Raw genomic sequence first — 27,938 nt, 5'->3', positions numbered from 1 at the left:
ACGTTTTTTCGATTTACTATCCTAAGGGTGGTGGTTCGAGGCCATCCGAGCGGAGCCATGTGCAACAGACCCACATGCCGGAGGTTCGACTCCTAACAAATATTTCCATTTAATTGCATGGGACGTGGTGGTCCAGGGAGTAGAGGCGTCGGTTCGCTATGCTAGGGTCGGCGGTTCGACTCCCCCAACTTCTTGCGAAATTTTGACCGGGTCGGTCGAGTCCTGTTGCGTCAAGAACCCACCTCACGCCGGTTCCCTCATCATGGGCCGTGGTGGCCGATAGCGTAAAGTCGTGTGATCCCGATGGCGGGGTCCGGGGATCGAATCCCATCATTTCATTACATTTTTCGACCGCCTTCCTCCCAGTGCAACTCAAACCCGTCGTCCAACACGCTGCCAGACGTACAAGCGTGATAGCGTAGTGGTCAGAGTCACATTCACCTGGCCACTCCGCTGTGGGTGTCTAAAAAGCAATCCGCTTCGGCGGGTTGGCCTCGGCACTGGAGCGATGGAGTATTTGATCCATCAATCCAGACCATCCGGTGTGTGGTTGCGGGTGGTGCCTCCTTGACTCGTCGGGGAGGCGATGATAAGTCCTTTGAAGCTGGCCTAAAACGCTGTATGTTCGGTACGGGAGCGCCGGACAGTGGGGGTACCATGGGGTACACAACCAACCCTACGAAAACAAGAAGCTCCCACCAAACCTCTTCTCTGTCTGAGTCTCTCTCTGTCTCTCTGTCGTCTCACTCTACGTCCCGCCCCTCAAAGAGCTTCGTACTGGGTGCTCTCACCCTACTGCCTGAGCTTTGGGGTCCTACTGGGTCCCCCGGCGAACGCTTGGGTCGCTGACGGGATTAACCCCAGGTACCTGATAGCACCGGTTCCCATCCCGAACACCGAAGTAAAGCAGGAGGCCTCCCCATTAAGACTGGGGAGGGGGTGTAGAGTTCAATTTTTTTCTTTTCCCTTTCAAATAGAATGAAAAATAAAAGCGCGAGGAGGAGTTGAACCCGGGCCCAGAAAATAGAGACGCACACACACACTGGTAAGTTTGAGCTGGAGCACCCTGTTCTGCTGGGCCGCGCCATCGCCACCCCCACCGAGAGCCTCGAATTGGAGACGTTACAAGACCGCCCGTTCGTCTCCGAGTCCCATCCGGCGTCGTGGCTGCGGGACTCCGGGCCGCGAGGCTGCGTCCCGACGGCCCCTCTCTCCGTCTCTCTCGCTCCCACGCGGGGCGAGGGGGGCCCGGGGGACGCAGCGCGCTTCGGAACGCCGGCCAGTTTGGGAGTTGGAACAGGTGAGCAGCGGAGCAGCGGTGCTGATACCATCCGGGGGGGCTGGCCGCGGTCTGGCAAGGCGGGGCAGCGCGGTCCGCAGGGCCACCGAAAGCCGGTGTGAATATTGTTCCCAACTCAGTCCCCAGGGGGAACATGTGCCAAGACCCCGGGGGGACTTGGGCCGTCTTCGGCGCCGCCACCATCACGCCCTGCACTGCCAGCCGCAGTGATTCAACTGCCCAAGCCGCGAAACTGACGAGAAATAATCATTTTAGGGCGTTTCATCGAGGAGAGTCCACTGGAGGCTCGGCAGCCGCAGAGGGGACGAGCTCTCGCTACTCCGCGCGCGACAGACCGCCAACGCCGCACGGGGTATTGACACCGATAGTGGCCCGGGCCGACTGGAACGCAAGGACAGCGTGGAGTGGGACTCCCGCAGGGACCGGACGGGGCCAGTGTGGCAACCGTCAAAAATATTTCACTTCGTTATTTTGACTTGACTAGTGTTCGACAGTGTGGGAGAGGATAAAAAAACAACTTAGGTTTTTGTTAGATTTCCATGGCGGCTGCAACACTAGACCGCCCTTCGCCCTGCCAGGTTGCGGAGAGGAAAAAAAAATGCAGAAAACACGTTTCCAGCAGCAGGTAGCTTGCCTGCGGGTACTGAATTGCGCGGTGCTTCCTGGCTATAACCTGTTTTCCCCCTTTTTTTTCAACTTGCATTCTCCTGCGGTGGCCCTGGGGCCATGGGGCCGGGGCCCTGGAGGCCGCGCGCTCCGCCCCCGTTCCGCCAGCACCGGGGCCTCGGGGCTTCCAGGGGCACCTCGCGCTCGCCAATCGCAGCCACGCCCATGAAGGCCATCAGGGGGCCCTCCCTGCCAGGACCCGCCAGGGCCCGCCAGTCGGAGGAATGGCGGCTGTTAAACGCGAGCGACGTAAACTTGTGAGCGAGAGCATACACTCAATTTAACTGGATTCAGAGAGGCCGTTAACCCGGAGGCAGGAAGACCGGCAGGAAGCCAGGTCAACACAGGCCGTCCGTGCCGCCGCACAGTGGGCCAGAAGACCGGTGGAGGCGGTTAAAGTCCCGGACGCGTGAGCTGCAGAGTCGCTCAACAGGACTCGAACCGAACGTGTGACCCCACCAATGGAGTCCTCGTTCGGAGAGCAATCCATTGGTGGGGTCACACGTCCGGTTCGAGTCCTGTCTAGCGACTCTGGAGCTGAAAGCGCGTCTAGAGTATTGGCCGCCTCCACCGGTCTTCTGGCCCACTGTGCCCCGGCCGGCTGACCAGACTTCGGCATCAAGGTGCTCCGAGACAATGGGTCTCTTGTTGGACACCGCAATGTCAAGGCATTTTCATTTCCCCGGCCGAAAACTAGAGAAATCTAAAACTGTGACTTTACCTCCTTTCGGCGACGGGTAGATGTTGAAGGTGTCGTCCTTGAGCCACGACACCACGGTGATGTACTCGCGCACGAAGATGGGCACGGTGCACTTGAGGGCGGCCGTGTTGCCGCGGATCACGTTCTTGTTGTAGAACACCTGCACCACGTAGTCCTGCAGCACCACTGTAAAAACAGAGACCGGGCTGCAGAAAACAGGGCAAAAAGAATGCGAGCAGCCACGTGAACAGGGAGAGCCATAGGTTCGTGAAAGGAAAGGGGGGGGGGCATGTCAGACATGACGTGGAAGTGAAGGCCGGCGTCGGTACTCGCTGTTTACAAACGAAGCTGATTAGTGTGGGGGAACGGGCCGGGCCAGGGAGGGACTCGCGGAGGGACTCGGGGAGGGGAGGGGTGTCGAGGGTTAAAGGGGATTCCATTAATTAACAGCCTCGCATTAACTACCAGATGCGGGGGATCGCGGGCGAAGGCGAAAACACAGAGACGACGGTCGACGGGGGGGGGGGGGGGACGGAAGGGGACCTGGAGTGCCGGGAGCGCGGGGCGCGGCAGTTGGCAGTGTAGTACTGCTTCGCTGCCTCGCTGCACAACTACAAGCAGGGTGTCTCGCCAAAGTTCGACTCCAGCGCCGCCGGGCCGCGACCCAGCGACCCGCCTGCCCACGCATTGCGCGCATCGGCATCAGCCAGCCGAAGCAGGCGGCGGTGTCGGAGGTGCTTCGTGGTGCACTGGTGGAGGCGGTCAAAGTCCCGGACGCGTTTTGAGCTCCAGCGTCGCTAAATGGGACTCGAACCGAACGTGTGACCCCACCAATGGATTGCTCTCCGAACGAGGAATCCATTGGTGGGGTCACACGCTCGGTTCGAGTCCTGTTTACCGACTCCGGAGCGCAAAATGCGTCTGGAGTTTTGGCCGCCTGCGCCGGTCTTCCGGCCCACTGTGCGGCGATGGCGAAGCCGACGCCCTGGCAGCGTTTCAAAACCGCGAACGCAACCTCTCTTTTCATTCCAACGGCTCGGCGTGCTGCCCTTGACGCTCGCTGGCGCACTCGCTCTAAATCATACCTGTGCGTCGAGGCGCCGACGCGCGCCTGCATACACTTGGCCCTACGGCCCGGCCCACAAACACAGCCATACATCTCGGGCCGACATGACAGTGACAAACCAGGGCCGGCAGCGGAGGCGGGCAGGGCGGGGCGAGGCGGCCGAACGCAGCCGAACGCAGGCAGGGACATTGATAAATCTGCAAGCGATTGATCCGATGTGCGACAGCGAGGAGCATCAGCCAAGGCGATGAAATTACCCGACCACCTGCCGCGCCACCTCCCTCTCGACCGCCAGAGACTCAGAGACCGCGGCTGGAGCGTGGCGCCGCCGTGCCGGTTATGGAACACACTTTGGCTTCTTTGTCGACAATTTAATGTGAATCTGAAAATCCTTATTGCCTCTGGGCCCCGCAGTGGCGGCGCACCACCTCAAGTACTTGGACGGCACGACGCTGTGGGGCTCACTGGGGGGCGGTCTGTCTCGTGTGAGGCCGCCAGGCACCGGCAGGCCAGCACTCGGGTCGCATTTAGCCGCCAATCCAACAAGTTGTTCTCCCTTCGGACGTCACCCCTCCTTCCTCTGGACAACTACTTCACGGGGCACAACAACAACTTCGCTCCGTTTTTTCCCTTTTGCCTCTGTTGTGTATCTGTGCGTGTGTGCGTGGAAGTGTATGTGTGTGTGTCACGCCCACAATCCGTCTGTCCTCGCGCGCAACAAAACTATTCCACACAAAACTAAAATAAAAGGAGGGGCAAGTTGGGTCGACGAAACGGAAGCTGAAACTCGAAACAATATCTAGACGCAGCATTCATACTCCCTCCTGTGTACTTCCGAGGACTCCCAGTTGGGCGTACGCACTGCCAGCAATAAAAAAAAACAACTTTTTCCCTGTCCTGAAAAAATTAAAAAAAAAAAAAATACTTTATTTGAAAACGAAAAAAAAAAGCAGAACTGGTCTGATTTGATCGAAGAAGAACGGTTTTTTTTTTTTCGTTTTTACCGTGCAGCGCCGAACGAAACTTGTCCCCCGTTCTCTTTGCCCGCACCACTGTCCCCACCGATATACTTTTCACCTGCGAAAATGAATTTCGATGGCTGCCCGACTTCCTTTCTTCGCCCCTACCCCACTTTCTGGCGCTGCTTTTCTTCGGGATGCTATTCGCGCGGTGCGGCCCGGAGAGGAGGCTTCGGTGCAGTTGCTGCCTGCCTGCCTGTCTGTCCGCCTGTCTGTCTGCCTGTCTGCCTGCCTGCTCGTCTGTCCGCCTGTCTGTCTGCTCGCCTCCTATTGACGCGGCGAGGCAGGCCGAATACTGATATGGCTTTGGCGCTGGCTTTGCGTTCCATTCCGCAGTGCTGTGTCTCCACCATGGAAAAAAAGGGGAAAAAAAGAGTCTGGCAGAAAAAAGAAGAGAGAATAGGTACTGGATAATAAGGATTCGGGGTGCCAGACCAAAGGAAGCCTTGCGGTGTATTAGTTCGCCCGACAGCTCGAAAAATAAGAAAGAAGTGCTCTGAGCTACACCGCACGCTCAGAACCGGGAAGTCCTTTGCCGTGGTTTCCATTCCTGCTGTAAATTTACGAGGTAATCGTTAAAAATAAAAGTGTGAGGGAATGTTCACCACATTCGGCGATGTCCTATGAGCATTTCTGCGTGTGTTGCCTGTACTTCCCGCCAAAAGAAACACATAAAACGGAACCGAATGCTTTTTTTTCGCGCGGGTGTTTTCGCTGTGCTGCTCCCCCTCCCCCTACAATCAACCCCAACCCGGCAAGCTGTGCCACGCCCGGGGTTGCTTACGCCTGCCTCTCCGGCACCGGGTCTACCCCCAACCCCCACATCCCTCAAAACCCACACCTCCCCCCACCCCGGCCGCAGCCAGTGCTTCTGCAGGGGCCTTCCGTCGGCGTTTTATGGTGGTTTCCGCTGTGGATTCGTGTCGCTTCGTGTCGCGCCTGCGACAGACGGGACAGACGCCTGGGGAGCCCTGCGACAACTTAAGAGGATAGGTCTGGCAACCCCCAGGCCAGGCCGTGGGCGAGGCCAAGGGCGTCCCAGGCTCGCCACACGTACAAAGGGACGGCACTCGTCCAAATTCCCCCTCCCCCTCCAGGCCGTGTACACGATGACCGCCTTCACGCGGGACGGAACGGGGCATCGCGTTAATCCGCCGCTACACCGCAATAACCGAGCCGCTCTGTCTCCCTCGCACTCAGGGGCTGCGCCGCGCCGCAGGGCTGCAGGGGTGCGAGAGAGACCGAGCGAGACGAAGGCATGCCCCGACCGCAGCGAGCGAACATCACCGGAAGAATCCGGCACTAAGTTGGCCTCGTCGCGAAATACTATAACGCGGCATTCCCGGGATGCGGAAGCGGAACCGTGTGGTGTGATCGAGTCGCCGCGGATTGGCTCGGATTGGCCGGGGTGGGGGAATCGCGCGCGAAACACAACACTGTGAAACTGCGAGCGTCCTGCAGGACTCCCGGGACGGCCGGGGGATATTAAATAGCCGGGCCGACAAGGCTGCGGTTGAATTTTCTCGGGGGACGGATTTATGTTTCAGGTTCCAGTCAGGGTGCCGTGCCGTGCGGGGCCGTGCGGGGCCGTGCGGGGCCCGGCCGAGGGTTCCACGGGGTTCCGAGTGCTCCACCGAATCTCTAATCTTCAATATGTGCCAGCACGGCGAGCACGGCAGGCGCGGCCGGCGGCCCTACCCCCGGGAGTCTGGCGTGTTTGGCCTGCCGGCGTGCCGGCGGAGCGCCTGTGGAACAGGGGGTAGGCAACCCGCGCGCAGCCTTGCGCGGAGGCGCTAAGACGCCTTGCCGCCACGCCGCTCCTCCGTCAGCCGGCTTTTCCTTATTCCTCCCGAAAAGCCAACTTTTTTCGGCCTTGCTGTGCTGGGGACGGGGCGGGCTGGCCACAGGCGGGCGCACATGTGTTGCCCCATGAGGTCCTAAATCTCCGGTCGGTCCCCAGCTGAGCGGAGGACGGGCGGAGCGGAGTCCGGGCGGGCCGGCCGGCGCGCGGACCGAGGCGAGGTCAGATCAGCCGTGGTTTGGACAGGACCTGTCTATCGCCCACATACATCGGCTGGCCCGGCCGGCGCTCTGCCGCTCCCCGCCGCGCGCCCGGCCCGGTCCAACTAGAATGGCCGCCAAGTTTGAAGATTGAATCCGTGACGGGCAGCTCGGCGGTCTGCCCCTTTGTACTTGAGGCCGAAATCAATTTCAAAATCATAACTGCAAAAATACATCTTGCCAAATATTTTACACAGCACAAAAAAAAATCAAATCAACAAGAAAATCTATTTAAAAATAATTCGTCGATTGTAGCCTTGCGGCTGTAACTCTAACGAGATGGGGTATTCCGAACAGTGCGACACGCCCCGCTGCTCAGCCCCGCCGGGGTCAGAGGCGGGGTGAGGGGTACGCTAGGGGGCCGGCGAGGGGCCAGGCCCCCAATTTTTTCCGTCCCTGCCCTTAATGGCAAGTTTGGCCGTCGCCCAAGTGACACACAGGCGCAGTACCGCAAAGGGACAAGCCTGGCCTCAGCCGGCCCTGGGCCAGCCCTCGGCCAGCCCTGGGCCAGCCCTAGGCCAGCCCTAGGCCCCCGCCTGACAGGACGTCCGCCCCCCGCCCGGGTCAGCGCGGGGGTCAGCCAGCGACCAAGGCAGCCTTGTGGCGGTAGACAAGGCACTGCCCTGTGCCGTGAGGCCGCAGCAAGCAGGCCGTCCTGGACACTTGGTCGCACTTTGCTGCACGCATGGGTCGATCGCCCGACTGGAACAGGCTCCGATGCACCGGGTGCGTGGTTACAACCCACATTTTAAATGTTCATCCGAGTGGCAACTCAAGCCTCGCCTAGCGCGTTACAGGAGCTTGGCTGGCCGTGATAAAAAAAGGGCGTTCTAAAAACATTTTTCTGGTGGCATTTTTACTGGTGGTGTACGCGTGTCCCAGTAGTCGGAGGCCAAAGTAGAAGCCGCGCAGCGTTTTCCGCGAACGCGTGACCGCCGACCATTTTTCACGGAGTCCTTCGAAGCGCGCTCGTGGCCCGTCGGGGTGGCCCGTGCAGGTGCGACAGAGACAGTGCATGCGGAGGATCCTCACGGCCTCACGGACGTTGGCACCATGCCAGGGATAACAACGGTCTTACGTCCTGAATTCAAATACTTGTTTTTTGAATCGCCCTTCCCTCCACCCGCAGGCCTCGCAGCCAGCCAAGGCGGGCCAAGGTAATCCCCATTGCTCGTGCTGGGGACTGCAAATAAAAGAGGGTGCGGCATATTGAAACGGCCCTCGGGCCTACTTGTCATGCGGGATCGGGGTTCAAACTGACTGCCTTGCTCGACACTGCCTTACTCGGCCTTACCGCACGACGCCAGCCCCGCCAGCCCCGCCAGCCCCGCCAGCAGTCCGACCAGGCCGCCGACTACACTGCAAGGGACTGAGGAAGAGGAAGGGGACGCCTCGCCAAATTTTCCCAATTACCATATCTTGTTTGTTTTTTCTCGAGCATATTCATGAGGCGTGGTTTATTCCATCCAGGGCGGGTTATTTTTTACTCCCCGGCACCCTTACAGACGTCGGGGACCGTCGGGGGGCCGGCGGCGGTGTGTCATAGGCGGCCGAAACGTTTGATGTTGACAGCAGCGCCTCCCAGCTCCCTGCAGAACCATTACTTCTTCCCCCAGCCTCTCCAGCCCCCCGCCGTCCGGAAGGACGTGTCAGCCGTCAGGGAGAAGCCGTCACTCACCTGCGTGCACGCGGACGTCCCTGCTGGTGACGCGGCCCACCACGTTGGCGGCCACGCAGCGGTACGTGGCGGCGTGCACGTCGTGGCGGTAGCCGCTCGCGCGGAAGGGCAGGAAGTGCAGGGAGCCGTTGTGCAGCACCGTCAGCGCGCCGGGGACGTCCGCCACCGCCTTGCCCTCCGTCAGCCAGGACACCGTCGGCGGCGGCGACCCCACGGCCACGCAGTCCACCACGGCGCCGGTGTCGTTGGCGAAGTCCACGCGCGCCGGCGGCTCCAGTTGGAAGGACGGCCCCGCCAGTAGTGCGTTCCCTGTGGCAGAGTGGGCAGAGGCACCGTTAGTCAAGTCACAAACACGGGTTCGAACCCCACCAACGTCCTTTTTTTCTGAGTCCTCGGAGGTAAGCAGTCCAGAGGGACTACAGTCCGCATGCACGGCGCGGTCGACGCGGGCCCTTTTAGCCCGCCGTCCCTACTTGATCCTTGAGGTGTGCTTCTGTGTCCTCCAAGGCCCTCTCCAAGGTCCACGCCCAGGCGAGCGGACGGACACACAAAGACTCCCGGGTCCACGCCGCGCCGGACCGCGCCGTGCCGAGCCGCGCCAGGACCTGGCCCGTCATCCAATTTCCTCTTTCTATTCTGAAGGGAGATGAAGAAGGCAGCCGGCCAGGCGGACCTTTGGCTCGGCAGCAAGACTGCCGCTCTTCCGAAGTAGCGCAGCAGTCCGAACATCGCGGTGGCCGAAGGCGTAGAGGCGTCGACACTCAATACGGAGAGCTAAGGTTCAACGCCCGGCTAAGTTTTAGAATTTGCCTCACAATAAAATTTTTAATTTTTTTTTACTATGTTTGGTTGGTGGTGTTGTGCGAAAGGGTTACGACGCGTCATGTCTTTTATTGGCCACAGATATTTCCAATTTGCCGCGGGAAATATTTCCGATGACCGATTCTCTGCAGTGGGCGGCCCGTCCGTCGCACCGGACAGGGCTAGGATCTGCTGCGGGCGGAGACCCCCCTGGTTAAGATGAAAGACGTTTCGCTCCCACGGGGATTCTTTTGAAGCGGCAGCCTCGGCAGCCCAGGTTGAGGTGCCCTGCTGCCGGGTTCGTCGGCACACCCGCAGCGCCGGCCCGGCACCGCCCGGCGGTCCGTTTGAGAATCACAAACGAAATCACTCGTTTGTGTGTTTGTGCTGGGGCGTGCTGGGGTCTGGGAGGAACGCGAAGCCCGTCCCAGCAAGGACGCAGTCCAAGTTGATTTTTCCCCTTTCCGCCTCTGCCCGCCACGGCACGCTGGCCAATCCTAGGTCAGCACGGACTTCTCAAGTTGCCCGTCCCGCCCGACCCCTATGCACCGAGGCCAGCACGTGGCAGCTGCTGCACTGTTATTGTTGTAAAGTCGAAGGGTGCCGGGTGGTGCCCGCTGGCCGCTTGCAGACGTGCGGCCGGCGTGTGGGCAAAACGGGCAAGAGGAAGAGCACCGCGACGCGCCGCGACCTGTGACAACTCGGACGGGAATAGGGAAGAGGGCAAAACGCGGCGCAGCATGATGCAGACAGGAAGGGCGGATAAGCCGCGGGCTTAGGGGGAGGGGGGTAAACCTCAGGGCTGCAGAGAGGAGCCCGGAGGGGAGGGGGGCTTTCAGCTGTTCGTCTGAGCAGGGCGGGCGGAGGCAGTGACAGAACACACTCAGATGATCCGCCGGCAGTGCCGAGTAAGTGTTGGTGGCGGGTGAAGGTGCAGCCACGACCAAAATATCGGAGGCTTTTCCAGGGACGGCGGTGTGCTTGCGACTGGCGTAAATCCCCAGAATGCACCAGAAGGTTGCCTACCTTGGCTTTGCGCTGTTGCCAAGTCGGCATCGGTGCATCGTGGTGGCAAGTTTCGCTCACTGATGTGGCAACGCCGCTGCCTTGATTCGCATCCCTCACGGACCTCACGGCGCACGGCGGCGGCAGGTCGGGTGGCGAGGTTGGGGCGACCCCACTTTGGGGCCGCACGCTCGAGAGGACCAACAGAGGAATGCGCACCGCCGGTATCATGGACAGGTAAGTGAGGTCAGTCGGTGTGTGTGTGTGTGTGTGTGTGTGTGTGTGTGTGTGCGTGTGGTGGGGGATAGAAATTGGTTTGGCGCCACCACAGCACACACAACAACGCGCCGCGCGCTACGCGCCTCGCCGTGAAGCCGATACAAATGGGGGAGCTGTATGCCTCTCCAGGGGGCTGTGTGTGCGTAGGCCGCGCGTCTGTGTGAGCGCCTTTGTGTGTCCCTGAATGTGTGTGAGTGAGCGTGTGTGAGTGCGCCCCACCCTCCCCCCCCCACGTCATGGCCATAACCACCTGCAGCCAATTCGAGTCCGATTCCGACGCCGCCCTAATCTGCCCCGTCCGTCGTCCGTCTGCCCCGCCGTGCCACGGCCCCCACCACTTCCTCCCAGCAGCAGGGAAATGCCAAGGAGAGCGGCCGGATGAAGCTGCAAAACTCGACCTCGTTTTTTTGCGATTGTTTCCGGCGCTGGGTACCGCTTGGGTTGGCTCGCCGAGCCAGCCCAGCTAGCCCAGCCAGCGCAGAGCAGCCTCTGAGGAGCTATTTTCCGACGCACCCGAGAGCAGGGCTTAGGAATTAGCCCGGCGCCTGAGGTGGCGTCTGCGCGTCTCCCCCTTCCACTGCCGCGCCCTGGTGCTGCTGGTGGTGGTGCTGGTGGATTTTTGGTGGAGGGGCCGTGTGCTCTACCGCCGGCCGCTCAGGCCCTACACCCGTTTGATTCCCGGCGGACAGTGGGTGCAGTTCCCATGCTGGTGTGCAAATTCGCCGGATAGGAGGCGGTGGAGCGTGGCGGGCCGCGGTGGCCGAACAGTGTCGCAGTAGGCCGTGGTTGCGGGGCTCTCCCAGTCGGTCCCCTCGCTTTTTGCAGTGGTGCGGAGCTGGTCCGACGACGCCCTACATCCACCCCCACGGCCACCCCGAGGAGTGTCTTTGCGCACCTGTCGCGGTATTGGCCCCCAAGCCGCAGCGCCGCAGCCAAAGTTGGGCCGGAGTAACGAGCGGCGGGGAGGCGCCCGCCGCGTCAAAGACCGCCACCGGGGAGGACGAGGACGACGGGGACCTCAAAAGCCCCCAAACCGCACGCACAGTATCACACGACCGTAGGCAGACAAGCCGTCCGCGGTGAAAGAGGCCTTTTGCGAGAGTAGGCATCCCGCCTGGCAGTGCAGCGTCGATGCAATGCACACACCCTCACACACACACACACACACACACACACTCACACACATGCACACACACAGCTGTCACTGGGGCGTCGGCGATGGGCTATATTGCGCAGACCGTTATAGCCGCGCCTCACTATACGATGCGGCCACTGCGCCTCTCTGTGTCTGTGTGTGTATATGTGTGTCTGTGTCTGTGTGGACGTGCATGTGTGCGAAAGCGTGCATGTGCATGGCCCCGAGGATAAGCGGCAGCTCGCGGTGCACGTGCAAAACAAACTTTGCCATACACTTGTGGTGTGTGTGTGTGTGTGTGTGTGTGTGAGTGTGTGCGTGCGGGGGAAAAGAGCGCCGGCACTATAGCAGCCGGCAGGCAGTGTTGTTAGGGAGATTGCGCATCGAATATGGAAACATTGGCGGCGCCACGACTTTGTTTTTTTGAATTCGATGTCCAGGAAAAAAGCGTTCACCAACAAAGTTCCTCCGGTGGTGGCCGGCGTGCGTCTGTCTCGCCGGCAGCGCGATCCCCGCCGGCCTTTCAAAAACAATAGCAAACACCACTGCACTCGCGCGCCCATTAAGGTAATTGCATTCCGCGCTTGGGTAAGGACGCTTCGCCGTACTCCTGTGCGCGCGCTCGGCACCACAGTGGGCCAGAAGACCGGTGGAGGCGGTCCAAATCCCCGACGCGTTTTCAGCTCCAGAGTCGCTAGATAGGCCTCATAGCGAACGAGTGACCCCACCAATGGATTGCTCTCCGAACGAGGAATCCATTGGTGGGGTCACACGTTCAGTTTGAGCCTTATTTAGCGACTCTGGAGCTCAAAACGCGTCGAGAGTTTCGACCGCAGCCACGGGTCTTCCGGCCCACTGTGCGCCGCTTGCTGTGGTATGCGGAACCGGTGCTGCTACATCAGACCTGCTGGGAGATGTTTCCCCTAAAAGGGTGCGGCAATCAACCGGGTCGTTTAGCTTATTACCCATTACAGCGGGACGAGGGACGGGACGAGGGACGAAAGGGGGAGGGGAGGGGGAGGGGAGAGGGGAGACCGCGCGGTTCCCGCTTCGCACCCCGCAGGACCCGCAGACGGAGCCACCTTGGGTTAATTTACCATTCCACCTTCCCTTTCGCAGCAGACGACACGTTAGCAGACGCCGAAGTGTGTTGCCAAGCGAGGTCGCAATGGGATTAAGGGGCGATTTGGCGAGGTGGGGGGGTGGGGGCGACGGCAGAAGGCCGGGGGCACTGGATGCTAAACAGCGCAGCCTTAATTGTTTCATACATTTTTATGTTCGAGGGCGGTGAACAATTGCGACGCCCCCTTCCACGGCCAGCATGTGGCCCTCCCTCCCCCCATCTCCCCCAAGGCCACAGACACCACCACTTCAAAGGGGCCCGCGTCGCCAGCTCTTCGAGGGCTCCTTGTAGTTTGCGGACCGCAGTAGTTTTCCACCGCAAAGGTGGAGGCCGGGGCTCGACGAGACCAAGACCTGCCGCTGGGGTGCGGATAGACGGATAGACAAGCCCATGCATCGTCTTCGCTGGAGACAGTTTCAGGAGAAAGTTGGTCACCTACGAGATACATTACTGTCTGTAAGTGGTTGCGATATTTGCTGCGTTCTTTAATTAAAACGAGGGTGGTCGAGGCGTTGTCACGCGCGGCGGACGGGCTGCGGACAGCTGCTCGCTTAGGGCACGAGTTTTATGCAGGGGCAGCCAACCGATATAAAGCCTTGCCCATAAAGCCCGCCCCACCCCCACCCAACCCTTCAGCGTGGCTAGCGTCGCTACAGCGTCACAAAGACCAGGCACCGACCACAAACTCGAGTACCGGATTCCGAATAATAATGCCCCTCCAACCCGTGTGTTCTTGTTGATCTTTCCCATTGTGTTCCGTTTTTTTGCCGTATGTTCTGTTTTTTCGGGGGTTTGTGTTCGCGGTGCGATAATCCCCGACACGTTAACAAGTTTTGCGGCCCCTTTTGTCTCACGTGGACAATTTGCCTGGCTGCAAGCGAAACCTGTTGCCGGTGTGGCGCCTGCACTAATCGGTGTGGCCAGGGCACGCCACGGCACGGCACTCCACGGCACGCGACGGTAGCTGCGTTTAGCCGTGGCCACTGACGCCAGCCGCAAGTCGGGCCAGTTTTCCTCAGTTCGAAATAGCTTCGAGGACACACTACCGCCACGTGGCACGGCTGGGCAACGGTGCTAAATTTACACAAAGGATCTGGAGTACATAGAAACGCGCGCATGAAATTGCCGACCGACCTTTCTAGCTTGATTGCCAACTTGGCAAGCCCGTTTCATGTGCTGGCCCGAGAATTGAATTGGGTCTCGATATGTTTCTGAAGTCGATCTGGCCGTGACAAAGCGGCGCGGCCGAGCGAGGACCGGGCCTGGCCGCCTGTCGGATGATTGGCGGCTGGTCGGTATCAGCACAACACCCCACCCCTTCGAATTATCTCGGAAACTTGCCCCGGCCGTCCTCTTTGTTGGAAGGGGAAGTTTACTTGGCGCCCGGCGATCGCTTATCGTATCCTTTCCCCTCACAAAAGGTCCACGCCGCTCGCGGCCAAGCCAGCGAAGCTATCGGGACTGCCGAAGCCCAGTGCCCAGTGTGTTGACACAGCATCGAATTGGCGGCCCGACGCGCCTCGCCTTCCGGTGTCGCGACCATACTTCAAGAAGACAGAAGGCAGTCACTTCACTGAACAGTTTGCGAAACGTTGAGAACGTTTCACTGTTCCTCTTGACTGCCGCTGGGCCACGCAAGGCTCTCACACTGCAACAGCCGCCTTGGCCACGCCACGGCCTCCACGATCTCCGGCAGCACTGCCGGCTTCCACGGTGTCTGCGTGCGGTTTGGGACGGTTTGGGACGACGTCGCCACCCTTGCGCCAGGCGTTGGGCAATTACCCCAGCCGGCTTTGTTTCTTCCTTCCTCTTCCTCTCTCTGTTTTATTTGTTCCCTCTGCCTCCTCTTCTTCGCCGCCCTATCGCCGCCTAGCACGCTGGTCAAATAATGAAAAGCGAGAAGGAAAAAGAAGCCTCCCATCATACGGCCACGGCTTGTCAAAGTAGCGGGCGCCGAAGTAGAAAATCGGGGCAGCAGCTTTTGTCTCCAGTTTTCAGAAACGATCTGTAACTAAGGGCGCATCGGGGCTAGTTTTCAGCTGGCGGAGGAAATGCTCTTAGCCTGACTGTCTGCTCCCTGCTCTACCTGGACGCAAAAGCACGTCATCCGATCAGTCTTTTATTGTTTTCTTTGTGGGATGCAGAATCAAATTCGCCCTGACAAGGGTGGACGCTAGACCGGTGTGAGTGAGCCCCAACTTCTCTGAGAGCGACGGAGACGGGGCGAGTGCCCCGCACACAGCCTGGCCGGGCAGGGTAAAAAATGCGGTGTCACGGGGCTCTTAATAGGCTGCTGGTGACAAGATCTCCCCGCCCCGCACCGGCACCGCCAACAAAAAAAAGCCGTTCCTTTGGAGGACGAATGTAATCACATTCCGGGGCATTCTCAGTGTGTCATCAACGGTTCCATCTGCATCCCCACCCCCTCCATCTTGCTAAGTTCGCAAACAGAAAAGATTTTTTCCCTCCCCCTCTGTCTGCCCAGGCCAATCCCGATTCCACGCAGCCTATCTCAAAGTCTTTCACAGGAATAAATCTACAAGCCCCTTTTCACACCGCCAAAACGGAATCCAATTTATTTCAAAACTTTTTTTCTTTAATATTCGTTTGATGGCAAATGTTTGAATTCAAGACGGGCCCCTTTTCACGTATAAAGTGCGTCCGGTTCGTTGTAATTGGAAACGGAACACGAAAAGGTTCCCCATCAGAAATTACTTTCGAGTTTCCAATCGACTGTTGTTTCCGATCAACTATAGAACTAGTAGGTCGAGCAAAGATGTTCTCCGCCACAGACCCCTGCAGTTGCCTGGTCCGGACAGTGTAGCAGACCGGCCAGCGCGCGAATAACACACGCGGGCCGGGGCGCCACCTTCTCAAAGTCTGCCACTTTTACAGCCGCCGTCCGTGACAAATGTGGGCGATAGTGCAGGGGGCTTATCTGCATGCGTTCTGCTCCGCTCTGCTTGAGGCCCCCGGGCGACTGGCCTGCCGCGCTCTTGTAATGTGTTGGGGGCGGCCCGCTCGGTCCAACTTGGGCAGGAATGTTGGTATTGGCTTTGTCTTTCGGGGATGAAATTGCGCGCCACGCACCCGATCCTCGGGGGGCCTGTTTGGATCAAGGTTGGATCGGTCCAATAAAAGTCCGCCAGGCCTACATGGCGCATGTGCTGGGAGGAGTGCTGGGGGTAAGAACGGTCGCCACACCGCCAGGCCGCCACCTCGGGCCCATTAAAATGGGAATCCATCTGCGCCTCGGCTGCCAGGGGCTTACTCTGCCTCCACTCGGCTACGCTTTAGCGCCCATCTTGCCGCCGCGGCGCGCCGCTCGAGGCCACGCCCAGAACACACAGCCGGCTCCGTTTCGACCACTTTGCTACAAGTGGCAACAACATTCATACGCACAAGCGGCGGAAGCAGCGGCGGAGCTCACCTGCACGCAACGCGCGCCGTTCCACGAACTGTGAAACAAAAGCGGGCACCGCGCGACGAATAATTCGTCTGCTTGTTGCGGAACACATCGATTGGGGCGCATTCACTTTCCCCGGCATCTGTTTACACTCGGGCTGCCTTATTGCGCACACTCGCACACTGTAACGAGGAAAAAGGGGCCGGCCGGAGCGGCGCAGCTAAACAATACTAATGAGAACGAAGTCGAGTGGAGGAGCCTTCTTTTGTCACGATTAAGGCCCGGACACGTGATAAATTAAGGCCGGTCCCTGGGCCGGGCCGGGGCGCCTGGCGGTGCCTGGTGGAGGTCCGAGGCATTAAATCCAACTTAGAACCGCGGTCGGGGATATCGAGTCCGGGCAGCCTGGCGGCCGGAGGGAAAAAAGGGACGCGTGAAGGTAGCGCACATTAAGTTGGCCGTGCGGAGCAGGCACGGAGTGTAGGGCCGGGTGGAGTGGGCGTGAGCCCTAGACCACTAAACGCTTGCTGGGATCCGGCCCGGGGTCTCTCCGGGCTGGTATGCGTTTAAGGCTTACAGCCCTTGTACGCGTGGGTAGGGCGGCGGGTCTGGCGGCGGCGGCGGGGCCAAGGGATCCGTGCCTCAAGCAGGCACTGCCGAATGAGGGCTGAGCATCGCGGGATGAAATTACCCGCCAGTGTGTCTGCCTGCCTGCTGTCTGTCTGCCTGTCTGGATGCACCGAGAGCAGCGCAAACAAGGCGCATTCCGGCAGTTTCCTCGGCTCCTAATTCCAAAACCCCGCCGCCAGGCTCCAGTCTGTTTGGGTGAACCGACGCGGCCGAGTGCCCCAGCCACTACACTACAGGGGCCACTACAGGAGCACTACGCCAGGACGCCACGCAATCCGAACCAATAGGGCGGCACCGCGCAGGGCATGGCCTGCCGGGCACTCCAAACGGGGGCAGCCTGAGTACACCACCTGGCTCTCTGTCTAAGTCTCGCACCCACTCCATCTGCCTCACTCAGCTCGCACCGCCATGCCGATCATCCTTTCGCGGGGAACGGGTTGGGAATTAATTGTGCGTGTGTATGTGTGTGTGTGTGTCAGTCAGTGAGGGTGAGGGGGTTGCTTATCACGACAGTAATTTGCAACTGGATATTTTTGGCGGTGCTGAACCCCACTCCTCCATCCGCGTCATCTCTAGATAATTCCACCCGACAGACTCGCTCGCCTCGCCTGCCTTCGCGGAAAAGTCCTCCCCCCTACCCCCTTCCACCCGTCGTCCCCTTGTCATTCATTCGCCCCACGCTTTTGTGTGTGCGTCGTCTGCTAGCGTCGTCTGCGCGCGCTGACAGCAGGTGTACACGTTTGTCTGTTTGTGTTGTTGCGGGACAAAGAGGTGCAGCGCGAGGGTGAGAGCCGACACGACATTGAGCCGCTGGCACGCTACGCCCCCCCCCCCTCACCCACGCCGGGCCGCCTACACCTTGACGAACTTGAAAGCAGACGCGTAGCACGGCGTGGCACGGCGTGGCACGGCACGGCGGCTTTCTCTCTCCACAGCCACCGACCCCCATTCCGGAGTGACAGAGACGGAAAACACTATCCACACGCGAACAACGGGCCTAGCGCGCCGCCGCAGGCCTGTCGAGACGCGCTGCTCGGCGTCGCTACACTTTTAGGGGCTTTAGCGCCAAATTCGCAGAGTCAAACTGCGTCGCGCCTTGGTCGAAGACAAACGTGTTACAGTCGGCAGTGAGGGCCCCCTGGGTCCTGACACCGGCGGCGGGACGCATTGTTATTCGACCGGTGCATGGAGTGGAGGAGGGTGCGTGCTTCGGCTCGGCCTCGCCGAGGCCTTGGCGTGGTGTCGTGCAGCGTGGCTGGGTAGACAAATTAGCGCTGGCTATTCGTCTATGTCGACACCGACCTAATGGATGGTCCGGTCCGGTCCGGCCAGCCGGTTCGGCAGACCAGCCATCTCACCAGTGTCTTCTTCGCTGCGTCGGGCTTTAAATTTTTAAGGCCAGTGGTGGAGGTGGTGGTGACTCCCGGCACACCAGTTGGGCTCCAAACGTTGAGACAGGAGGTAAACAATTTTAGGCGCAGCAAGGCAATGACTGTGACTGGTTTCGAGACTGTTCCGGGAGAGTAAGAGACTGTAATGAAGCGGCTGCCCCCACGGTCTACAGCGACCCTGACGCTGTAAGCGCTCCCCGGGGAGAGGCGTCCTGCAGCCTTTCTCCCGGTCCGGCACAGTGCGGAAGGCGGCCAGAGGGACTGCGGGATCGCATGGAATCGCGGAAGAGCGCGAGTGGGAGGCGGTTCCCGGAACGGCCAATCCATCGTCCGTCCGGACCACCATGGCCGTGGGCAGAGCCCGGCAGAGCCCGGCAGAGCCCGGCAGAGCCCGGCAGAGCCCGGCAGAGCCTCTCCTTAACACGTTTAACCCGAACGGCGACGCCACCCGAAGCCCCAACGGGACGTGGACTCCGGCAAAGCAAGGCAGAGCAACGCCAAAGACGGCGGCGGCGGCCTAGGCGTGGCGGAGGCTCGCGGCCACCGCAGGAAATGGGATCTGCATTCTCAAGGGAATCAATCTCCAATTATAATTTGAAATTATGACGCCGACCATCCATCATTCCGCCGAGAGCGAGAGAGGAGAGGGAGAAAGGAGGGGCGGGGCGTGCTGGGGAAAATGCCAGCGACGAAGTTGAGGCACTCGACGCGTTCCAGTGGGGCTTCCTCCAGGAGGGTGGGTGGCATGTTTCGCGAACAATGTGGCGAGGTAAAAAGGAGGTACCACCTCCGGCACCGCGTCGTCAACACGGACGGGGAGAAAAAGGCGGCAAAAAGGGCGCCTGTCTGGTTAGGCAGCAGCGCGGCAGCCACCACGCAGGTTCCATCCCAGGGGAGCGGCAGGCCCGCAAGGCCCTCAGGAATCCGTCGGAGGGGCCGGAGGGGAGGGGGATCTCGAGACTCCGCCTCTGGCTCCTTCGGACCGGCTGGCCGCCCGGCCAGGCACGTCAGGAATCTCGCAGGATAACAGACGCCCCTGCACACATGCTTGCACACACAAGAACACGCCCCTCACAAACACACGCACACACCCCGGCGCCCATACATGCATGCATGCTGTGCCACACGAGCAGCCACAGCTCCGGGTTTTATTTCCGTGACGGCGAGTCGAACTCCGGATGGGTTTTGCGCGTCTGTGAGTCTGGAGCGCTGGAGCGGTTGCCAAGGCAACGGGGTGCGGCGGATAACATCCAGCCACACGTGCAGGCTGCGCCACTCCAATTCGATGCACACGACCACGTGGAGCACTCCAGCCGAAGTCCGCCCGCTGGAGTCCCTGGAATCTTGCCTGGAGTGCACCGCGTTTCCGGCGCGCGTCTTCTCAAATCTCTCCAGAGTCCTCCAGGAGGCCCCTCCTGGAGAACCCTCCTGGAGGCCAGCTCTGGCGGAATGCAATATGTCGCGATTTGTTGTCGACAATAAGGCAAGCGTCTTTCCGTTATTGCGTTTGCGGTGCCGGAAGACGCCACACGTTACCGGCTTACACCGGAAGCACCCTGCCGCTTCCGGGAGGGAAACAGGTTGCTCAGCTTTCCAGGCAAAGTTCACCCACTGGAATTTCAGGCGCCACTGGAATTCCAGGCACAACAGTCCTCCCGGCACAACTGTCCCCCCTGCACAACAGTCCTCCAGGCACAACAGCCCCCCCAGGTGCCGGAAAGTCCGGGTACCAGGGATCGCGGTGCAGAGCTCTTCCGGGCGAGTTTTCCGGGTGGCTTCGGGCCGAGTTTCCCAGTTTCCCCCTCTGAAAGGCGTCGCGGGGAAACAACACTGACTTGCGGCGTGTCTCCGCCAAGGCATGCATTCGGAGCGAAGCGTGGCGAAGCGTGGCGAAGCGAAGGCTGCCCTCTTTGTCTTGGCCGCCATTAACAGATCCCATTAAAAGTTGTGTGGTGTGGCGGCGCGATGAGGCGGGGCGGGGCGGGGCGGGGTGGGGCGGGGCGACTCAGTCCAAGGTGCACCATTCAAGCCACTACTTCGCGGTGCTCCGGTGTGAAGCCACGCCGCGTCGACGGCTTAGAAAGCGACTCTCTCCTTGTTTGGACTCAAAGTCTCGGGTTCCAGGGACGACCAGAAACAGGTAAAAATGTTATCCAACCAAAGACTTTCTCTCATAAACCGAAATTAAAAACCTTCATTAAGATTGTCGATCATGTAACCCTTTTGGCGCACGGGCGCCTCACATAGAGACGCTTCGTGGGTCGGCTAGCCAATCACAGCAAAGGGTTGCTTGACCCAGATCGAATCAGTTCCCCTCCCCCTCCGCATAGATGTTCTGTCTCGGCGCGCGTCTCGGCCGGGCTGCATCTCCGACGTCCGTCCGGCGGGATTCTCTGCCCGTGGCATCCGCACCGGACACCAGACCCCTGTCTTCTGACAAAGTCCTTGAACTTGCCGGGGGATTGCCTGTTGATCCCACAAAGACAAGGCTCCGGCCTGATCTGCCTTCGACCCGTTTGTATCCCTCGGACCCCTCGGGGGGCGCCTGGGCCCGGGTCGGGCAGCGCCAGCAACGCCGGCAACGAGCGCTAATCCTACCAATCACTGTTTATCCCAGACCATCTCCACCCATGTCCGACAGACGGGCTGGCCGCGGCCAGCAGTCAGGCTGGGCACTGTACACTCACAGCCAAAATTCATCAGGTCATTTGCCTGGGGGTCCTGCCAACCCTGCCAGCCACGCCAGAAGACTGAACCGAGTGGGAAGTCTGTCCATTCCGCACCCATGAGGCGCTCCGTGCCGGTGCTAGAGAGACAGACCGACGGCCACACTGTACGGAATCAGTCTTCTGACTGCCCAGGCAGCCCCGCCAGCCGCCTGCGAGGCACGAGGTAGGCCATCCCGCCACGCGCAGGTGTGGTGCGTGTTGCCTACCCACGAGTTCGCGGGCGCTCGGAAAGTAATCTCACTAAAAAGTGGAACCACACAGAGAGGAATATCTTGAAACTTTTGAAAAGCGGAAATTACCGACGATTGCCGCTGTCTTCCAAATTTCTTTTTCGACAGCTGACGCCACTCGGCGTGTTCTAGGTAGAAAAGACAAGGAGGAAAAAGAGCGGGAAACGCGCGTCCCGCGATGAATGCCATAATTAAAGCCACAGGACTCGCAGTGGGGTGGCAACTCGAGAAGCGAGGCGCGGTCCAGGGGGTGGAGGTGGGGGGCGTGTTTTAGGTCCCATCAGAAAATAGGATAACGATGGATACGGCGAGGGCGCGCACTTTGGAAAGGCATCCCAATAATAATATGACTCGGAACCGCGTCCCGCCCCGCCCCCGCCCCGCCACGCCACGCCGCCACGCCCAGTGGAGCCCTATCTGTGTGATCTTCTTCGAGTGGAGTGGATGGTCGTAAATTGCAGCATTATTCCGGTCGGGAGGTGGATGAGGTTAGAGTCCAAATTTATGCCGACACGATCGCAGGGGGGCTCCTATCAGGGGCGGGGAGTTCATCTCAGGTGCAGAGAGAGTGAGGAAGCGGGGAAAGAAAGAGGGAAAAAAGGGAATGCAGTGCCCGAATTTGGTGCATGAAGCGACAAAATCAGACAAGTTTTGCCACGCGTAGCTTCTCGAATCTTCACAAATGGGCAAACCAACGCCTTTTTCCTTATTTCCTCCGTCCAGTGAACTGCTGCGGGACTTGCTTCTTCGCCCTGACTCCCCATAGACGCGCTCCACGGAAAGAAGAGCAAAGCCTGTCCCCCGCCCCGCCCCGCCCCGCGGCGTTACAAAACTTGTAAAACGGTTTGCCCGCGACGCCATCGTGTCTTTTATGAGCGCTTTTGGCGGCGCTACGCGTCGCGACGCAGGCATTCATATGGTAAGCGGAGGCAAGGGCCTTTGGCTTGCCGTCGTCGGCTTGCCGTTGGCTTTGGGCCGCCGTTACTCACGCCACTGTAACACGACGCCGACACGCCGTGCAAAGTTGCCTCCAAATTGCGGGGCCGCCACTGTACTCCGGTCATCGAGCGGACAAAAAAATATTTTTTTGGGGGGGGAGAAAAATCCCGGGAGTTGAGTTGTTTTGGCCGGATGCTTGGCGTTCCGATCTCTCGCCTGGCTTCATCATTCCACCCACACACCCCACCGCCCTCGTTCCAAAACCCCCGGGTCTCGCATATCGTTAATTACGTGCTGGCTCGAACAGCTCGAACAGCCCCGGCCTCGGCCCCGGGCCCGGCCGTCCTCCACTGGGGCACTCCAAGGCACTTGCCCCTTCTTTTTGCCCGAGTCTGCCTGCGGTGTCTGCGCCGCTGGCTCGTCAGCCTCAAAAGAAAAATGTCATTATGCCTTTGAGGTGTCTGTCTGTCTGTCAGCCCGTCGCCCGGCCTGCTGCCACCGCGCGACCGCCAGCCGGCCGGGGTTTGGTTCAGGGACCTCCGTCCTTCGAGAGGCACTTCTGGTCGTCCTTCTGCAGCAATCTCCGTCCGCAGGCTCCTCCAGGTCGGCGTGGCCGCCCTGCAGTGGCGTGCCAGCGTGCCAGCCGTGCCAGCGGTGCCCCGCGACTATTTACAACGACTCCCGGCGTGTTTATAAGCGAGGAGCCGCGAGGGGCACTCACGGCGCCTTGCTTTACGGTGGAGAGACGGAGAGAGGGGAAAGAGAGACAGACGCGGCCCCATATGCCGGCGCCGCTGTCGCCTCCATACTTACTTGTTATTTCGGAGATATTTCTCGCGCTACGTTTTTATGGGGCGGCTCCCCCTCTCGCTCTCCTCGGGGCACGACGCCTAAGCACGCACCTCCCTTTTCACACCTACACGCCCACACACGCACGCACGCCGCCTCTCACGCCACTGCACGCACAGACACACACACATGCGCGAGCGTACAACGCCCCGCGAGTCATGTCTGGTCGCCGAATCTCTCCTGCTTCCTTACAGTGGTGCGGTAATGTGAAGCAGGGCGGATGAGGCCAGGCAGGCAGTCTCACACACACACACACACACACACACCACACACACACACACACACACACACACAGCGCGCAGCAGGCCGCGTCGAGGCCGCGCGACGCTGTAAAACGGTCCGGAAAGACGCCGTGTGTTTGTCGGCTGGCTTGCGGCCGCTGCCTGTCGGGGACTCTTCTTCTTCTTGCTCGTGGCGACAGCGGGGCGGGGCGGGGCGGGGCGGGGGGCGGGGTGGCTTCGCGAGGCGTGCTTCCGCAACAGCCTCGCGGATTACCCTGGTTGCCGGTCCATTAGCATGCCGCTCAGGCCGCGCCCGCCGCGCCCGCCGCGCCCCCGCACACCTCAGCGCGCCCCGCCCCGCCCCGCCCCGCCCGGAGCCATGCGTCTCCGAGGACCCCGGAGGGGGCGCACACCGGGCCACCAGCGCCGGGCCACACCACGCGCCCGGGATGTGCCCGGGTTAACAAACTTAATTTAGAACTCCATACGCACTACGACACGTGGCGACCGCGTGGCGCGCGCTGCCGCCGTGTGTGTGTGTGTGTGTGTGTGTGTGTGTGTGTGAGTGAGTGTGTGTGTGAGCGTGGCGTCGTTTCCGGCAGGCTTTCACCCCGCCGCTTATCACTCTTATCAAACTGGCAGACAATGCCGCGCTCCCCGCACGCGCCGGGCGCTTTTGATAAGACGGTGCGATAATCACCGTCCTCGGTTTGCGAGAGTGGGAGAGAGAGAGAGAGAGAGAGAGAGAGAGAGAGAGAGAGAGAGAGAGAGGGGGGGGGGGTTATTTGGCGGGCCGGAAGAATTAATATGATCCGCGGTGGGGTAGGCGGCCGCAGTGGCGCACAACAGCTTGGCGCGCGGCAGTGCCGGCAAGGCCCCTCACTGGAAACTGTTGCGTTCCGCCATGCCATGGCAATGCCATGGCAATGCCGCCGCGGCCCTCTCTCTGTGTCTGACTAGCCAGCGAGGCGTGCCGGCTGGCGGCACACACACACACACACACACACACAGAGTGATGTGCCCTTCATTGAGGCGCGGGGCATGCCTGCACAGAGACCGACGGAAGCAAAACTACACACAACAAGGCGCATCTCATTCGACATCGAGCGGCACGACGAGCGGTGAAAAACAAAAACAACACCACTTCGGCAAAACAAACAGCAACAAAAACGGCATTGCAATTAACAAGTTGGCCCGCGGAATATAGCCGACGGGGCGACCAGTGGAGTGGATGGCGTGGCGCGGCAGAGGGAACTGCACCCATGCTTCATGCACGGCGCGAGTGTTCGATAAACTGAAAGCACCCTAATCGATTCATCACATTCAGATGAATCGATTGGGAAAAATAAAAAAAATCGCGGAGTGGGGAAAAGACATATTTTAACCAGGGAATCTCGGTCTCCCCACTCCGGGCCATATCCCTTTCCAATTCCAGCGCGCGGCGAGTAAATTACCCGCCGTTTCCGTCGCCTGGAGTGGGAGCCTGGAGCCGGGGCCTGGAGCCGGGGCCTGGAGCCTGCAGCCTGGAACTGGAGGGCCGTCGAGGTGGCGGCGGAGGCGCCACAGTGCATGGGGCAAGAATGGAGTGGAGTGAGATTGGATGGGTCCGACCGATAAATCAATGCGTGGCGGGGCGGGGCGGGGCGGGGCGGGGGGGCGGGGCGGAGAACGCCCGGCGTGCTTGCGGCTCAGCCGTCCCATCGTGTAGCGCGAGTCACGAGGTAACACGCGTATCTCTGGCTTAAATAATTAAAAAAACACATTTTATTTAGCAATTTTTGAAAAAAAAAAACAGACTGTTTTTTTTTAAAAATTTTCTTTTGTTCATCGTATAACGACGATATTGTTCATGAAATCAATGAAACCTTATTTATTGCCTGATCCGTTTTTCATAGGTCAAAAATGTGGATGTGATTCGTTACCAGGCCGCTGACGACACACACCACTGCAGCGAAATACTCACACCACCGCTGGTTAGGGTCACCCACCTGCAAACAGAAACAAAAGAGACGTCGGTTCGTTTTCTCCGAGCCGAAATTGAAAACGAGGTTCGCATTATTCTCCTCCCAGACTCCGGGGGCTCTGATTTGGCGCGACTGCCGCCCAGCATTGATGGCCCCAACAGATGGCCTGGCAGGCGGGCAGGCAGGCAGGCAGCGGGCAGCCCCAACAGGATAGAGGACGGAAGTTTGCCATTAGTCCCTGCAGCCAACTTGCTAAGTTTTTCCGGCGAGGGCGACTCCCTTGGTCCAATAGCTGGGCGTCCTTGTCGTGCTGCAGGCGGAGCAGGGCGAAGCCGGGAGCGCGCCGCACGCCCAGGAATAACCGCTGTTTCATTCACCGTACGGATTTGAAAAGTTGAGTAATTGACTTTTACCTCGAGAGGGCTTGGGGGGAATCTCCCTGCCGTGATAGTTGCCCCCATTCCAGCCCCTCTCCCTTCCCTATCTCGCTGTGCCCGTCGGCCGCCGGCCCGTCCCCGGCCCGTCCCCGGCCAGCCGAAATTGGACCCGATATTTTTTCCTGCCTGGTTGCCGCTGGTCGCTCTGCTAGCGATTATCTCCGCGCAGAAAAACCGCGCCACCAGAGCGCCAGGGCGGGGACCTCGACTCGACGGCCTCCACGGGGTCCTGGAGGTCCTCCTGGGGGTCCAGGGGGCCATCGGACGCAGGCGGAGACAGAGATCGGTCTCCAGATTCTGCTGTGACCACTTTCTCTCCGGGGCCGAGATGTAGTGGCCATGAATGCCATTCTTTTTGCGAGTCCTTTTTTTCGGGCGAAGGGACGGGCCCTTGCGAGCGTTTTGGCACGTCATGTTAACGAGCGACATTTTTTTTGCGGAGGAGTCTCTTAAAAAGGATAGGGTACACCGGGGTACACACTGAAATTTGTAAAATGTTGCAGCCTTTGCCTGCTCACTTGGTAGGCCTCGCGATGAAGATGCTGGCTATTTTTCCGGTGTCTGCATGAGCCCACAAGCAGTGCGTGGCTCTGGTGCGGCGGCACAGATTCCCCCCCCCCCTCCGGCTTCCCCATAAAAGGTCATTGAGGCACGCGTGCGGCGCGAGGCGGGGCGCGACGCAAGGCGCGCCGACACCCCGCCAATGGCCCAAGTGTTGTCAAACTGCCATATCGGGCGCATTTTGCGAGCGCCGGGGGACCCCTTCGGATCCCAGGCGCAGAAAATAGCGACACGGCGCCCCAGAGCAGCTTCGGTAGCAGCAGCTTCGTCACGGCGGACAAGCAGTGGCTCCGGGCCTCAAAGACGGCGCACAGTAGGCCAGAAGACCGGTGGAGGCGGCCAAAGTCCGGAACGCGTTTTGAGCGCCAGAGTCGCTAAATGGTACTCGAACCAAACTTGTGACCCCACCAATGGATTGCTCTCCGCACGAGGAATCCATTGGTGGGGTCACACGTTCGGTTCGAGTACCATTTAGCGACTCTGGAGCTCAAAACGCGTCTTGAGTTTCGGCCGCCTCCACTGTGTGGCTGCAGCTCATCTCCCGTCTTTCTTCCTCTACTTTACTCGTCAAGCCCGGCTGACGCTTCCTGCCGGATACATATACTCCTGTCCTGGCCGGCCGGCGTTTGGGGGAAAATCTCCGCGCCGCTCCATCATGTCGCTGTCTTTTGCCCCTCCCCCCCTCCCCGCTCCAGCCGCTCCAGCCGCTCCAGCGCCGCCTTGCCGGTCGTTCCTCGTTGCCGTCGCCCTCCGAACGTCGCATAAATCAGCCAGTCCGTCTTATGGAATAGTTAATAAGGACATTTCTTCGCTGCCCAAGTGCTTTTCTGCCGACGGTATCGCCCCGCCGGCGTCCCGCTAACCAGCACACACTGTAATATCCACCCCGTCCGCTGAGCCACCTACACTCTAAGTGGAAATTCCAGCGTCGAGGGGGGAGAAGGCCGAGCGAAATCATCGTTTTCACGCCTTCAAAATTCCGGCCTGGAAACCAGATGGCCGTCATTTTTCTCGTTGCAAACTCCGAAATTGCGTATTAAATTCTCCGGCAGACGCCCCACTCCACCCGTTCGAAAAAAGTTTTTTTTTTTTTTTTGGCTGTTTGAACGGCGTGCACCAGACGAGGCCCAGTAATGATGCCTGGTGTCCAGATGATGCCCGCCAGGCGGGTGATTATCTACATCCCGGGCCGTCCCGGACCCGTCCCGGGCGGCCCGGCGGATTTAAGCCGCGCGTCGCAGCTGGGGAAGAGGAGGAAATTGCCACTGCCGCCACGGCTGGCCGCCGAGACACCAGAGGTGGCGAGAGAGTGGTGGCGGCGAAAAGGCGACGGAAAAAAAACCGAGCCCGACAGCTGCTGACGGCGCCGCTACACTGCTACACCACACACTTCGCGCCTCATTAAAAACTCAAAAGACGTCCTGTCGCGACGACGAGACGACGAGCAGGTGCCAGACGTCCAAATGCAGCGCGTTGTCAGCCGCCCTCAGTGGGCCAGAAGACCGGTGGAGGCGGTCAAAATCCCGGACGCGTTTTGAGCTCCAGCGTCGCTAACTTAAACTCGAACAGAGCTTGTGACCCCACCAATGGATTGCTCTCCGAACGAGGAATCCATTGGTGGGGTCACACGTTTGCTTCAAGTCCTGTTAAGCGACTCTGGAGCTCAAAACGCGTCTGGGGTTTTCGCCGCCTGCGCCGGTCTTCTGGCCCACTGTGCGTCCCCACGCGTCATAGAAATTATTTTGAGA

At 59.9% G+C, this 27,938-nt stretch overlaps 1 protein-coding gene across 1 annotated transcript in view; it reads right to left on the bottom strand.

Moving 5' to 3' along the window:
• Positions 1 to 27,938, bottom strand: part of LOC117651969 (Down syndrome cell adhesion molecule-like protein Dscam2) — a 98,366-nt gene that overhangs the window by 17,810 nt on the left and 52,618 nt on the right. The window contains exons 2-3 of the mRNA XM_034396595.1: positions 8,491 to 8,799; positions 2,688 to 2,852 (exon numbers count right to left, since the gene is read on the bottom strand). Of these exons, the coding sequence (XP_034252486.1) occupies positions 2,688 to 2,852; positions 8,491 to 8,799 (474 nt within the window). The remainder of the gene's footprint in view (positions 1 to 2,687; positions 2,853 to 8,490; positions 8,800 to 27,938) is intronic.

Source organism: Thrips palmi, unplaced genomic scaffold (genome assembly GCF_012932325.1).
Source record: "Thrips palmi isolate BJ-2018 unplaced genomic scaffold, TpBJ-2018v1 HiC_scaffold_6, whole genome shotgun sequence".
NCBI classification, from domain to species: domain Eukaryota; kingdom Metazoa; phylum Arthropoda; class Insecta; order Thysanoptera; family Thripidae; genus Thrips; species Thrips palmi.
The sequence above is the reverse complement of the archived record's forward strand: the minus strand, read 5'-3'. Positions and strand labels throughout refer to the sequence as shown.